The following is a 14131-nucleotide window of genomic DNA, read 5'->3' on the forward strand; positions in this document are numbered from 1 at the left end:
TCCGTGTGCTTGGGAGGTTATGCAATGTTAAACCGACAGAGAGTACATAAAGCATGTTATAGAAGCGAACATTATATAGGATGGTAGTTTGATCCAGGAGATGATCATACCATGGAATAAATGAGGCGTTTGAATTCAGGGTGTTTGCAGTTGAGGTTCGTCCCTGCTTTGGCGTAGATCACAGCGAGATGGCCGGTGGTCTGCGCGGCCTGACAGCCCCAGCCCGGGCAAACCCACCGCGGACCCCCAGCAGGAGGGGGCTACAGGCGACACTTAAACCCCAGCCCCAGCAAAGAGGTGGTAGCAGGAGAAAAAAACCCAAAGCAAAATGAAAGAGAAACTTGCTGATTACAAGTAAAGCTTTTGAAGATTACATCAAGTCAAACTTTTATTAGCAAAGTTGTATTTCATGTAAAATGGAAATCTCTTTTAAAACCATACGTGCACATATGCATGATACAAACAGCCACTACAGTACAACACGTTTCTCTAAACTTTAATAAATGCACACTAACGTTTTGCTCAAAAAAGCAACATTGTAACGGTGACACCACATTTGCTTTGATCTTTTCTCATGAAGTTACAAAGTATCTTGTTTAAAGTAACAATAATACAAACGAAACAGACAGAGTGCTTTGGCTCAAACCCACTCGCTGGTGCCTGCCTGGAACCCAACACATCAGTCGGACCACTCAAGACTTTTACATGAAAGATCCAGAGCTGCAATGTAAACATGTACTGGTACTCCGACACGGTTTATACGCCTTATTTTGAAATACTAAATGTTAACAGAGATGCAGCTGAGGGCTTGATCCATTGTCAAACAAAGGAAATGCTCTTGCCATGAAGAATTTCCTTTCTTTATATCCGTGCTTACAGCTACGTAATCTAGATTTACCACTCATCTGCAAAATAGTGACTATAAAAACTTATGATATTTCCTTTCAGAAGCATGCAAGGATCAGTGAATCTTATTCTAACTTCAGTTTACAAAACTGCATGTGGAATTACTGTTACAAATCCCCACCCTTTTACATAGAAAGATTGTGCTACTATTTGTTTTCATCTCAAAAATAATCTCGGCCTGAACACTTTCATTAAAACCTCTCAGTGCATTGGCTCTGACCCATTCAGTCAATGGAAGCAGTTATCAGAAAAAGAGCTACTCATTAAAATTGGTGTAAGAAGAACAGAACACAACAAATATCACAAATCATTACATGATATGCTAATTAGATCCATTTAAAACTTGAGTTGCAAAGGTTTTAAAATTTATTATACATACACACATATTTTTATCCAGAGGGGAAAGTCATCTTCTGATTTGGTTCCTAATTCTGCCCTTCCTAAAGATCCAGCCCCAGGAGGGCTCTGATACCCAGCCCTGTGCTGTTACGTTATTGTATATATATATAATGTAATTGCACAATCAAGAACTTGTAGAAATGGCCCCAGATTCATTTTCTGGCAAAATCTGGGGACCTGGTCTCAAGAACCCCCCAGATTTCACCAGAAAATGAATCTGGGGCCACTCCTACAAGTCTTGATTGTGCAATTACATTTTATATATACATATATATTTAAAAATACTTAGGTCTGAGATTGCAGTCCATACCAAACCAATGGTACGCTGCTCTGTGAACACAAATGGCTCACTTGCACAGGAGCTATCACATAGGGGTTTTTTTCCCCATTAGTTAGAAGATTTAATTTTATTTGTTTCATCTTTTGCACAGATAAAACTGCACAACTTTTTGAGAAACATCCACCCCTCTCTTGTTCCAGAGGAGGCTGCTTAAATCCGCAAGCCAGGATTCCTGGAGCCAGGGGAATGCCTCCTCCTTGCTGGATGAAATTGCATCCTGGGCTGACTAAGATACCAAATCTGCAAGTGTCATTTCCCCTCTCACACTTGTAACTGCCAGCAAAACGTAATGGCACAGCGTAACCAAATGTAACCAAGCTAACAGCCATGGCATCGGTAATTAATAATTCCCTGCCCAGCACGCCTGCAGGCTCACACGGCTGGCCACCCCTGACTCCCTCCTCCCAGCAGGCAGCCTGCAATTCCCTGCTAGGCATTCATTAATGAAACCAGCACAGATTTCCAGCAACTAATTTCAATAAACACTTCTGGCCAGAGTGGGGAGAAAAAAAAAAAAGTTACTTGACTTAACATACTATTTCAGAACTGTGGTACAGTTGGTGATACTTTTTATTCAGCCTACATGGCCATGCTCCCTCTCACCTGTAACAGACTGCCCTAGAAAAAATGCAGCCCATCCCCTGGCAATGACAGAAAACTGCTCAGGAAAACCTAAGCTTGCTCAGTTAGTTTACTTTTGAAAGCAAATCTCTAGAAAACCATTAGTGTCCTGCACTTTCCAAAGTACACTGTATGAGTGGTACCCTTACAATAGAAAATAAAACCCCAGCAGAGGGGGGGGGAGGGGAAAGCAAAATAAATTATTGGGAAAGAGAAAAAAGCTCAGCTGAGTGAGATTCCCCAGGAGTTTTAGCCATTTGCTTAATATTCATTGGGCATATTCCTCAAAAGTCAGCGCATGCTGTAGAAATTCCACTGCACATCTTTTTGTCACTGCATGATTTTTAGGCCCTAAGGCATCATGAAACACCAACATTAAGATTTAAGGATCTGAATTAAAATTTTAATAGAAAAAGCACTCATACCGGCACAGATGAGTAGCACATCACAGGAATGTCATAAACATCTCTTAGCAGCAACAGAGCAAGTGATAGCACAGGGGATTTATATTCATTATTCGATAATTTGACACTCAATAATATGATTTGAAATTTGTGTCTGTTAGCATAGGCATTTTCTGGGACAAGGAGTCTAGTTGATCTGCAGTGACCCGAAGGACAAGCAATCGGCTGACTGGGACTGCGGATGGGTTGCATCCTGCCCCCCCCCCGGGTGCCTGCCCACAGCTCTGCCCGTGCCAGTGCCCCGCGGCCGGTGCGCTCTGCTGGCACAGCCACCACCAGGAGAGCCCTCCCCAGCCCTCCACACCGCCCACGAGCTGGGATCCAGGGAATCCCACCCCAGTTTGGCTCCCTAACGTCGCTCCTATTTTCAAAGACCCTTGCCTATGCGCTAGTGCGAATGATTCCTGAAGGAATTACACCACAAACAGCCCCAAGCTTGCAGCAAAGGCTGTCACCGCTGTAATCAGTCCCAAGGATTTACCTGGTCTGGGCTGCAGCAGGCAAGAGCCAGCAGGGAAAGATCCTGGTGTGAAATGTCTCTGTTGGCCAGATGCCAGTTCTCACATTTCTCCAATTATACACTCCCTTCTTTTTAAACTGAGGATTTTTTTCAAAAATGAAAATGACTTTGGACTTTTCCAGCATTTGGGTTGAGTGAATGACAGAAAAAAACCCTTTAATAAGTAATAAAAAAAGTGAATGATTTGTGTCACCAGCATGGAGTGGGGCGATTTGTGACTCAGGGCAGATTTCCACTCATCCTTTTACACTCATACACACGGCATCACTGGCGGTTTTGGGCTGGCTGTTTGGGGTTTGCTTTTCCCAACTGAAGGCTATACGAAAGGCCCTTAGAAGCTAAAATAAAATAAAATAAATAATTATTTTTTTTAAAAAAGAGGAACAGATAAGCAGAAGCATCGAGCTTCTCAAGGCCACTGCTTTGGGAAGGCACTGGGCACTGGGGAGGAGCCCAAGCCCCAGGGGTCTGTGTGCGAACCGCAGCGTTACTGCTGGAAACAACCCCCACCTCTGCGGGCAAATAACCAGTCTGAAGTGTAGCTGTTCCTGGAAACTCGTCACCATGTCAGTAATTCCTGCTTCCTCTCTTTCTTCCATTGAAGTAATGGAGGCCATGAAGGAGCCATTGGGGATAGTTGCCTAATTACTCTCCCGATGCAAAATGGCTTTTAGGATCTATTCCTCCTGCAGTAACTATTTTAAAAAAACGTTACAACTGAAGCGCCAGCCATTTGTAAGTGCAAGAAGTGAAGCCATATCGATGCTCTACTCAAATAAGCGTATTCAAAGATACAAATGCTTTCAAAGAAATTCAGGAGATTCCAATACAAAAAGACCAAAAAAATGTGCCGTACAGCTTTGCTGAGTTAGTGTTGGAGAGGCAAAGAAAATTATGAGATTTAAACCAGCATTCAGTAAACAAAATATAAAAGAAACTATACCATAATATTTTCTCTTTGCTTTCGCTTCTGTTTATTTAACAATGAGTAGCTTGAAAATAAATGATCTCTTGAAAGTCAGGTAGGTCTATTTGATGTGACACTAGAAAGAGGTGAGATTTCTATGACTTGTATACACACAACTCCTTCTGAAAACTAGTTTTGTTGGTCCAAACTCATAACGAGAAGCAATTCTACTCATTCCTACACAGCTATACAGACTCATGCTAGCAACGTGTCTCATTTCAAAATAATAGAAGGTTGATTTTTACTTGTGTCAATATTAATATCATATGTACAACGTCTCCATGAAATGTATGCTAGCGCACAAATATACAGATATGAGACAGACAACAAGCGTTTTGCTTAGAAATGCAGCTTGCAGAGACTCGGGAAAACAAATTAAAATACTTTCTAATGATGGTGGATGGGAACCCTGTTTTGCCTTGCCACAGGAAAGATACTGCAGCTTAACTTATTTAAGGAAATAGTGCCAGCTACTGGACAGAAGATTCATCCACAAGGCCAGAGTTTTGTCTTTTAAGAGCAATTTTTCTGTGGATAAAGTTGCATCTCTAAGTATTGGTAATTGCAGTCAGCTGAAACCACTAAAGTAATTCTAGAGTATCACAAGCAGTTTATTTCTTTATGAAACATTATACAATATATAGAATATATTTCTCCAGTATTTTAAATTATTGTTTTTCTCAGTAGGATGCATTGTGTCACTTTGCAGAGTTACTTGGTTTTGTTTGATTTTCTTGTTGTGTTATAACCTCTACAATGCTGAGGCCACAGTACAAGAGAGAATACTACATATACATGTATGTACAAAGTGACCACAGGCATACAGGAAAAAAAAATAAAATACTATACAGAGAAACATATTCCAAACCTTAGAAATACACGGAGTAGCAGTTAAGTATACAGATGTAACACTGAGAAATTCTGTTTTGGTAAGATTAAGACATTTTGTATAGTAAAGAATTATTTGTTTTGTTTTAATTAGAAGTAAACACCTAGAAATTAGGATGGAAAATCATCTTTTAGTGGCAGTGACTTGTTTTCGTATTACCTGGATGTCAGGTTCCTGACTGGCTCAATTGGCAACCTGCTTCCAATCACATGGGGTAACTGCGGAGTACTAATCAAGATAAATATCACAATTAAACACGAATCATTCTTGCTAATATTTTAGGCGTGGAGAGGAAAAGTTGCTGTTGAACTCCCAGTGCTTTCCACTGATCCTTTTTCCTTAGATCCAGAATAAGCTCCAATAAATGAACCATCTTCATTGAACATCCCATGCTCCCCTTCGCCATAATCTACCAGACTATCAGCACTTTCAGTGGCTTTAATGTCCCCGTTAATTGACTGGAGGCTGCCTTTCAGCGGCTTTTCATCGCTGTCACTACAAAACAAAAAAATGCCTTTCCAAAAATCTAGCTTTTAATTGCAAGCACGGAAACTGCTCTTTTTATTGTGAAAGCAAGCAGCAGGAGGGAAGAGCGAGGGAAACAGCTCTGGGTGGTACCTGGGGAGTGATGTGACCCCTCGAGTCCTGCTGGGTCTGGGGCACTTCTGCCAGGTCACACACCCCTGAGTGCCCCACGTACCTGATTCTGTCATTATTACCACAATGGATTCGGTTAAAAAGGCAAACATAAATTTGGGGTTTTTTTACCCCTTTTTGCCTCGGGCAGAGAGCAGAACAGGCAAAAAGCAAAGGGGAAAGAAAAGGGAATGCTGGAAAGGATCTGAGGGATCCACTCCAGTGCCAGTGCCAATATCAAGCTTCGGCACCTTACAGAAAGAGATGTTTTCATTTTACAAAACAGTGGGCAATATTCAGGGCCTATTTATTTCATTTTTCTTTCAAGGTGTGTGAGTGAACCCATACAAAGTTGTGGCATGGGGCATCAGGTGTAGGTCGTATCTCACTGCTTTGTGAGCAGCTGTTTGATTTGAGATGAATGAAAAAGGGGTTTTTTTCCCCTTTTTTAATTTGTCCTGTTGTTATCTGACTGTAACTGATGGAGTTTCTCTCTGCTAAAGGGGAAACACAAGGAAAAAGGAAAGCAGAATCTGAGTGTCTTTATCTGCTCATATGCACTCAATGTTCAATGGCGATTTCATGGACAAGCCCAGACCCACCAAAATTCAGGGAAAAAGGAAACTCCACTGGCCACTCCTGCCTGAACACAACGTTTGGGGTGATTGGGAACACAGATTAAAAGACTACAAAAAAAACCCCAAATCAGGCCTCTGAACTAAGTACATAATTACTCAATTATGGCCCTTGCTGATGCCAACTAAGTGTCAGAGCTTTGGTAATGTTATCTAAGGAAGGCCAGAGAAATACACCTGAACTTTACCTCTTCAGCATCTAGTTAATAATGTGTTTAATCAATACACTAAAAATATTTGCTACCTTTTTTCACATGGTACTTCTATTGATAAAAAAGACAAGTTTGGAGTTTCAGGGAAAAGGAGGGGGTCAAAGTTATTAACCTCAGGACTTTCTTACCTTTCTAAATATTTGTCCCATTAGAAAGCATTAAAAATTAAATAAAGATGAAATTATGCAGAAAAAAACCCCTATTTCAGTACAAATAATGTAGGATATATAAGTGGGATTTGAATAGAAATTTTACGCCCTTAAGGCCAGTGACACCAGTTTTCCACCACAGTTCTTATAATGATGCACTTTTTTCACACCACAGTTAGGTAACATTGTAAGCTTTAGTTATTTTAAAGCAGCCAAAGTGATTATTTTCAGTTCTCCTACAGAAACTTCTGTAGTTACGTTTGTTTGGGTTTTTGCCATCTCTTACTGTATTTTAAACTTTTTAAAATTCTCTTCCACTAAATGAACGTTCCCCATATTACACGATTTAGGCCTGACTGGGTGTCAGATACCCACTGAAGACATAAAAGTCTTCCTATTGACTTCAGTGGACATTACAGTAGGAACCCAAATTATCATATATATGTACATTATTCATAAATGCTAATTTAAAAAAAAAAAAGCAAGTGAAAACCACTGATACATCAACATTTACTTATATCCCGACTTGGATGGATTTAAGTATACTGCATATACCCTTATATTCCTACTATTACCCACTCCTATGAGGTTTGCTTTGAAAATGAAAAATAGCATTAATTGCATGCTATAAAAATGTCCTAAATAACGATGACATCTGGAAACAAACAAATCCCCAACAAATAAAAATGCTTGTTAAAGCAGGTCCTATTTACCTATATTCCCCAAAGATTTCATCTTTTATTGATTGAGCTTCGGGATCTGGATGCAGATCTTCTTTCTCTTTCACTGTACAAATAAAATAAAGCACAGATCTGTATGCCATGTTCTCCGTGGACTTTTCTTTCCATAGGTGCAATGGGCAAGCTGCCTGTTGCCTAATGCAGGGGGCAGTGGCTCACACTGCGTCTGTGGCTGGGCACAACAGCACGCTGCCGTCTAGGGTCTGCAGCCATCCCCTGCTTTGTAAGAAAGCTTGCAAGTGTCTATGGAATCAGAATGGTTTGGATTGGAAGGGACCTTTAACGGTCATCTAGTCCACCACCCTGCCGCGGGCAGGGACACCTTCCACCAGCCCAGGCTGCTGCAAGCCCCATCCAGCCTGGCCTTGGACACCTCCAGGGATGGGGCATCTGCCGTCACTCCGGGCAACCAGATTTATACTTAAATAGTTACGCTTGAATCCTTACTCACTGCTTTGAAAATTAAAGAATGACTTTTAGCAAAATCTTCTATTGTTAAGCAGTTTGGCTACCCATGGAAAGCGATGTTGGGATGCCAAGCAGCAGCTGCCAGGTGGGAAGCGAGCCGGCAGCCCCCGTGCGGCTCAGGGTGCAGCTGGTGAAGGACCTTGACTCTACGGCTGGATTAAATGCTGGAAGATTCAAGGAGGCCTCTGCAAGATCTCTGACCAGCACACAGCAGTATCTCGCCCAGAGAGCACAGTTTCACTTTTGTTCATTAGATTCCATTTTGTGGATATTTATCAAAAGCTACAAATCCTAATTGGATGTTTCTGCTCGCGGCTTTGCAGCCTCCAGAGATAAAAGTCTGAAGGATGCTCTTTATTAAGATGTGAACATAGTGAAAGGACAATAAATCCATTTACCTGAGTATTTTCCTCCTTTATTTCTTCTGACAAAGCAAACAGTTAGCAGCAGCAGGGTGAGCAAAGCGATGGCACACATCAGTCCAATAAACCACCCCTGGGTGGAAATTCCATCGTAAATGCCAGCATAGGCTTTGCAAAACAGAAGAGGAGTAAAAAAGATGAAAATTAATCAGAGGAAAAGGGCATCATCCTCCTATAACATGAAAACAGAACATGATCTTCGCTGGATCCTAATTAAATCAGTCTATCACTACTTTTTGTGTTCAACTTAAAGAACAGCAAGACAGAAATATGTCCGGAGACTGACATTTTTAGATTTATGGGGAACGTGCAGCATACAAGGCACAATACAGACATTTTGGAAAGGTAATTCTGAGAGAGCAGTCGACTCAAAGGATTAATGCCAAATAGGAAAGCTGAGCAGAGAATTGTTAAGCCTCTCATGCAAAAGCAGTTTTGCGAAAGAAATAGAGTTAAAAGTGCACCCGCTACATGCAAACCGCTGGAGTGGGACACTTAAAATGGATTGTACCACAGTACTACCCTTTCCAAATCGCATAGGAGGGAAAACTGGTTTGTAAAGGTTTGTAATTGTTCCAGGCTATCGTGCATCAAGTACAAGCACAGGGCTCTGCCGGGAACCACGGATGCATTTATGCTCCCGTGGGATTCAGCCGCAAAGGTCAACTTAAAAATCACCGAACAAAATTAAGATTTTGGTACACTTTCACTGCACAATGTAAGATGTAACCTCAGCATTTATTTACATTCAAAATAAATCTTTATCACCTTGAAGGGTTTCGTGTCTCACCTCTCCCCCTTGTCTCAATTACATCTTCAAAAATGCTATTGTTATCAACCCAATTCTTAGTCACTAGACGAACTGTATATTCAGTTCCAGGCTCAAGCGCCTCAATGGGGTGAAACTTTTGGGTGGGTTTTACTGCTTCTGAAATCTTGCCGATCCCTTTACCTATGGAATGTACATATTTAAGTCATATTGATTAATCGTATTCATTGAACAAAAAGCCTGTGAAATGCAGTTACAAATAACGTAAATAACACACAAACACGACACACGAGGATTTTTAACATTTGTCATCAGGTAAGCTGATTTTCCAAAGCAGGCAGTAAAGTAAAAAACATTCCCCTTATTTGATTTTTAATATTCTATCAGATAAAATAAACAGCAGACTGAAGTAATCCTGATGTTTATGAAGGGGTTTGTACATTTCCCAGGATGAAAGTTAATATTGATGGGGGATTACAGATCTGCTTTAACTAATGCGTGCTTAAAAAATTACAACTTGAAAGTGGGCTTGCTTTGTATAGATAATCTGGGGTTTGACGCTTCTCCCATTGAACTGAACTCAGCAGGGAAGCACAGACAGCTTGTTATCTGGAAATAGATTCTTATGTGTCTCACAGAAAAAAAAATTAACATTGGGATTTGTACTCATTTCTCTGCTGACACTGATTTTCCATGTCCTTTTAAATTCCACAATGCCTGCACAAAGCGCTGTTTTTGGTATAGCTGAAGTTTGCTTTTAAATTGATGTTTAGGCATTTACATGTTGCAGATGAGTTTAATATTTGGTTAGGAGGTAGAAGGGAAATTCCAGTAGCCCTACTTTTAGAGCCTTTTTACTTGCAAAATGCCTATTGTGATTTCTGTCTGCATTAAGATGGCAGGGTATTAAATAAGCTTTGTTAAAACAGCATTTGCGGATAACAGAAAAAAGGACATCTACAGAGGTTAAGCAACCACCGCCTGAACACGAAAAGCCTGTTCATCCAAGTCAACTCAGAACTGCATGTCGACACGGGAGACCTCTGTAGTCAAACCATGGGTCCAACATGGGGGTGCGCCTGCCCTCCACGGCAGGAGAGAATTGGGAGGGGCTGCACTTAATAAACATCAATTTTTAATTGTGTTCAGTTGCCTAATTTGCCTGCTTTACCCAAAGTTGTCTGAGCTAAGGGTTGAGCACACAGTATAATTTGAAAACTACTTGACCGATTAGCACTGACAGTAAAACAACGCTTGATAATACTTAAACTAGTAAACAAGCAAAGCAAGAAGCTTTCAGAGATTAAGGCTTAGTTGACAGCTGAAGGGGAAAAAACCAAAAAGATTAAGATGAATCCAAGCACAATCAAAGCAGCAGTTCAAGATAAGTTTTCCAAGGCAACTATACATGTATTACAATAAGCAGTTAAATTAGTAGACCATTGGGACTCAGAGAGAACACAAACGGCTGAAATACTGCTGATACTGAAGCACAGCTTATTAGCATAAATTAATCCATCTATCGGTAATTTTTGCTAAATGAAGCATAATGAGCCATAATTTTTAATCAAACTGCAAATTAAACAACAGGATACCACAGGTATATTTTAATTACATGTTCTAAAATCAAGACATCAGAAAACCATATTTAAATGGAAACACTATCCATAAAGTAACAAGAGTGAATTTGAACCTTCAACCCACTGCACATTAAACACCGTACAACACTCAGGCATGACACATCAACCGCAGGGTCCGCGCTGCACCCGACACACGTCTCCTTAGGAAGCATTTCTCCTGAATACCTGGTAAGCAAAATGCTTAACCCTGAGCTCAGCGGCAGCCCACGGCGGGGGGTCATCGTGCGCTTCCTTAAACCAACTTAACCAGTCTGTATCCTTCACCTATTTATTTCCAGCTTGGGCCAGCCTCTTCTTTTTGAACAGTCAGCTCTTTACAGAAGCAGAACGGGGGAACTGATACAGCTGAAAAAGAACCCTTTTCTGGCAGGTTATTGCTCAGCTGTATCAGCCCCTCTGGCCATGCTGCTGCCCTGGCACACCGAGCAGCGCTGGGCTGGGATGCTCCTATGGGAATGAGGGTTTGAGCCCAGCCTGACCCGGGACCAGGGATCTACCATTGCCTCTCCAGGCTGGTTTAATGTCACCTAGCCCAAAACACTAAACAAAATATTTTAATTTTTTTCTTTAAAACTCGGTACAGGTGTACACTGCTGGGTGATTATGAAGTTTCTTTCCATGCAATTTCTTTCTGGTATGTGTTACACACCCAATATAGTACCTAGAGAGGAGAAAGCATTGCTAATTGGGGCAAGTTTGATGGCTGGAATAGAAAAAACAGTGTAGCATCCTGAAAAATAAAAGCAAAGATATACAGATAAGGAAAAGCCCAACATACTGAAAGGTCAGTGAGCTGCAGAAATTAGCTTCAGAAAATTGAAAGCAGTTGGGTTAGGTTTTTAATCTACAATAAGGGAGAAGCAGCATTAGTAATAAAGGCATATCACCAGCACTTCTCATCTTCCTCCACTATTTATCAGCCATACCATGGGACTCGCATGAACATTAAACACTGAACTGCAATTTTACAATATTCCTACCGGGCCTCAAGATTTATGAGAGCAACAGAACACACATTTTTTATAGAAGCTTACGGTATAAAGGGAAAAACAATATAAACTGCCCCCAAAGACTTACAAGAGCGCTAGTTCTCAAAAAGTTAGCACATCTGTTATAAAACGTACTTACATAAAAAAAAAACCTGGCAGTCTAATAGCTAAATACTAATTGTGGGCAACATCTTAATTTATAACCATACCTGTCTAAATACATCTGCTGCAATAAATGGAAAGTTGAACTTTCATTAATTTTCCCCTACTGCCTGGCTATTAAAAGCGTATAAATATGCATCGCAAGTATCCTTAAGCTTCTGGGCTTTTTTAGTGCTGGAGGTAACTCATGCTAAATTGGGAATCTTTTAAGCTATAGAGATTAGTAAACCTGTTGTACGTGAAGTCTATTGAGAAGAATTTATAGGTGAGTTAGTGGTCATCTATTGGTACTGATTGCCATTTGTAGGAGAAATCTGAGCTCGGACAAGACAACAGCTTACAGCTTGTTCATCTCTTCCTCTACTCTTTACCCCTCTGTGTTGGCTGCACTGGGGCAGACTGATACAAGAGGACAAAGTGTGTGTGTGTAAAAGACAAAGACAAACAGTTAATCACAAATTTGCTTCAAGTACTCCAAGACCGATATATTTTGCACATTATATTTAACATGCCTATTTTTCTTGCTCAAAACGATAGGAGTTTGAAACAGCAATGCACCACAGATCCCATTGCCCAGCCCAGCCGGTGGGCAGCAGCCAGGCTGGCAGGCTGGTTTGTTGCCTGCAATTAGCAACAGTGTTTGATGTTTGATGGGCTACAGTTCCCCCAGCCAAAGAGGAAGCAGAGTGGAGTGGCATAAATGACAGAAAAAGAAACTTTTCCCCAAGATTTCACCAGGTTCTCCCGATTCCCAGCACATAGGGTCTGCTCTGGGGGTTTGCTGGGAATAATACCCGTGGTTACATATGGCTAAGGCAGTTGTATTTTTCCTTTTTCACTCTGTCTGACAGAAGAGAACTAAACCCATACAAAGTTTTGTTACAAATGGTTACTCTCCTCATCTTATGGTGTGTCACAAAGGTTAGTACCCTCCGGCTAGGATTTTCAAGGAGCCTCTGGGATTTACGTGCCAATTGCCACTGAAATATAATGAAACTGGTGAACTTCTATTCTCTGGCCTCTCTGGAAAATAAAACTACAGCTGTACGGCTTCCTCTGGATGAACTTTTCATTAAGGCTTGAATTTCTGGTCACACAGTAATAATTCTCAACATGTAATACGTGTTTAGTAATCCTCAAGAAATGCTGGTAACCAGATGAAAAGAAGCTTTATGTTGAAGAAGGGCTGCTATATTTAATTATTTTCACTTACGTCAAAACATTATTATGTGTTACGGTTCTGAGGGCTAACGATCATTGGGAAATCAACATTTTCAAGGGGAAAATTAATTAGTTTGTAGGTCATTTAAGAAATACTGCCCAAAAATGAAAAAGTTAGAGATAAAACTCATTTCCTAAAGGCAGCATACCTTCATCTATGGAATGAAACCAAGGCAAAGCCACAAAATTTAAACTAGGATTTGTTTTGCAATGCAAATATCCTTTTGCACAGGTTCTTCATGATTGTCCACAGTATTTTATCAACAAATGATACAACTCTTTGGTTGTCTATCAGTGTTTCACATCCGAGTCATTACGGCTCTGTTTATGATCTTTCGTAAGACAGACACCTTTTATTTCATTGCCTTCATATTAGCCGACAATGCTGGTCGTGTCGGATCATGCAACAAGGATGCTATCAATGAAAGCTTTTGTATTGCCTACTCCTATTTCTCACTAATTCCAGTGGGCCTGTATTTAATCCTAGAGACAAACACCAAAGTGTAGTTTTCCTCAGTGAAGTAATTACACAGAAACAGCCCCTTCTGAGAGAGGCAGCGCTGCCGAGCAAGGGGCTTGCTCCCCACTGCCGTCAGGCAGGCACAGAGCGTGGCACTGCTCTGCTGGACAAGGAAGAAATAGAGATGTGAGCATGAGATGGTCTTTTCCCATCAGTAGCCACTCACTGACCTTTTGGTAAAGTGTTGCTGATGTGAAGCAATGTGTTACTCCTTACAAAATCTGAATTTGAATGGTTCATTCTCAGAGGAAGATGCTGCAGCTGTAGAGGAAGGGTATGATCTACCCATTTATCTATACTGGGAGTTATATTTATTTAATTGAGAGATTTTTTTTTTTTACTAAATTCAGTCATTCATGCCATTTCAAACTCATCAGGAAATGGGTTGCACATAAATTATAGGCTGGTAAAATTATCATTTAGAGCACAACAATTTTCCCTAAACAGACTTGATTTTAGTGG

The 14131-nt window shown here is 40.7% G+C and overlaps 1 protein-coding gene across 9 annotated transcripts in view; it reads right to left on the reverse strand.

Moving 5' to 3' along the window:
- Positions 1-368: 368 nt before the first annotated feature.
- CHL1 (cell adhesion molecule L1 like) overlaps positions 369-14131 on the reverse strand; it is a 139635-nt gene continuing 125872 nt past the window's right edge. For 7 of the 9 annotated variants that reach the window (XM_056338083.1, XM_056338077.1, XM_056338079.1 and 4 more), the window contains 4 exons: positions 9159-9320; positions 8345-8476; positions 7452-7524; positions 369-5601 (listed from right to left, as the gene is read on the reverse strand). In XM_056338083.1, the coding sequence (XP_056194058.1) occupies positions 5385-5601; positions 7452-7524; positions 8345-8476; positions 9159-9320 (584 nt within the window). In that variant the 3' untranslated portion in view covers positions 369-5384. The remainder of the gene's footprint in view (positions 5602-7451; positions 7525-8344; positions 8477-9158; positions 9321-14131) is intronic. The other 2 variants (XM_056338085.1, XM_056338086.1) reach the window with 2 other exon arrangements.

This window comes from Falco biarmicus, chromosome 4 (genome assembly GCF_023638135.1).
Source record: "Falco biarmicus isolate bFalBia1 chromosome 4, bFalBia1.pri, whole genome shotgun sequence".
Classification (NCBI taxonomy): domain Eukaryota; kingdom Metazoa; phylum Chordata; class Aves; order Falconiformes; family Falconidae; genus Falco; species Falco biarmicus.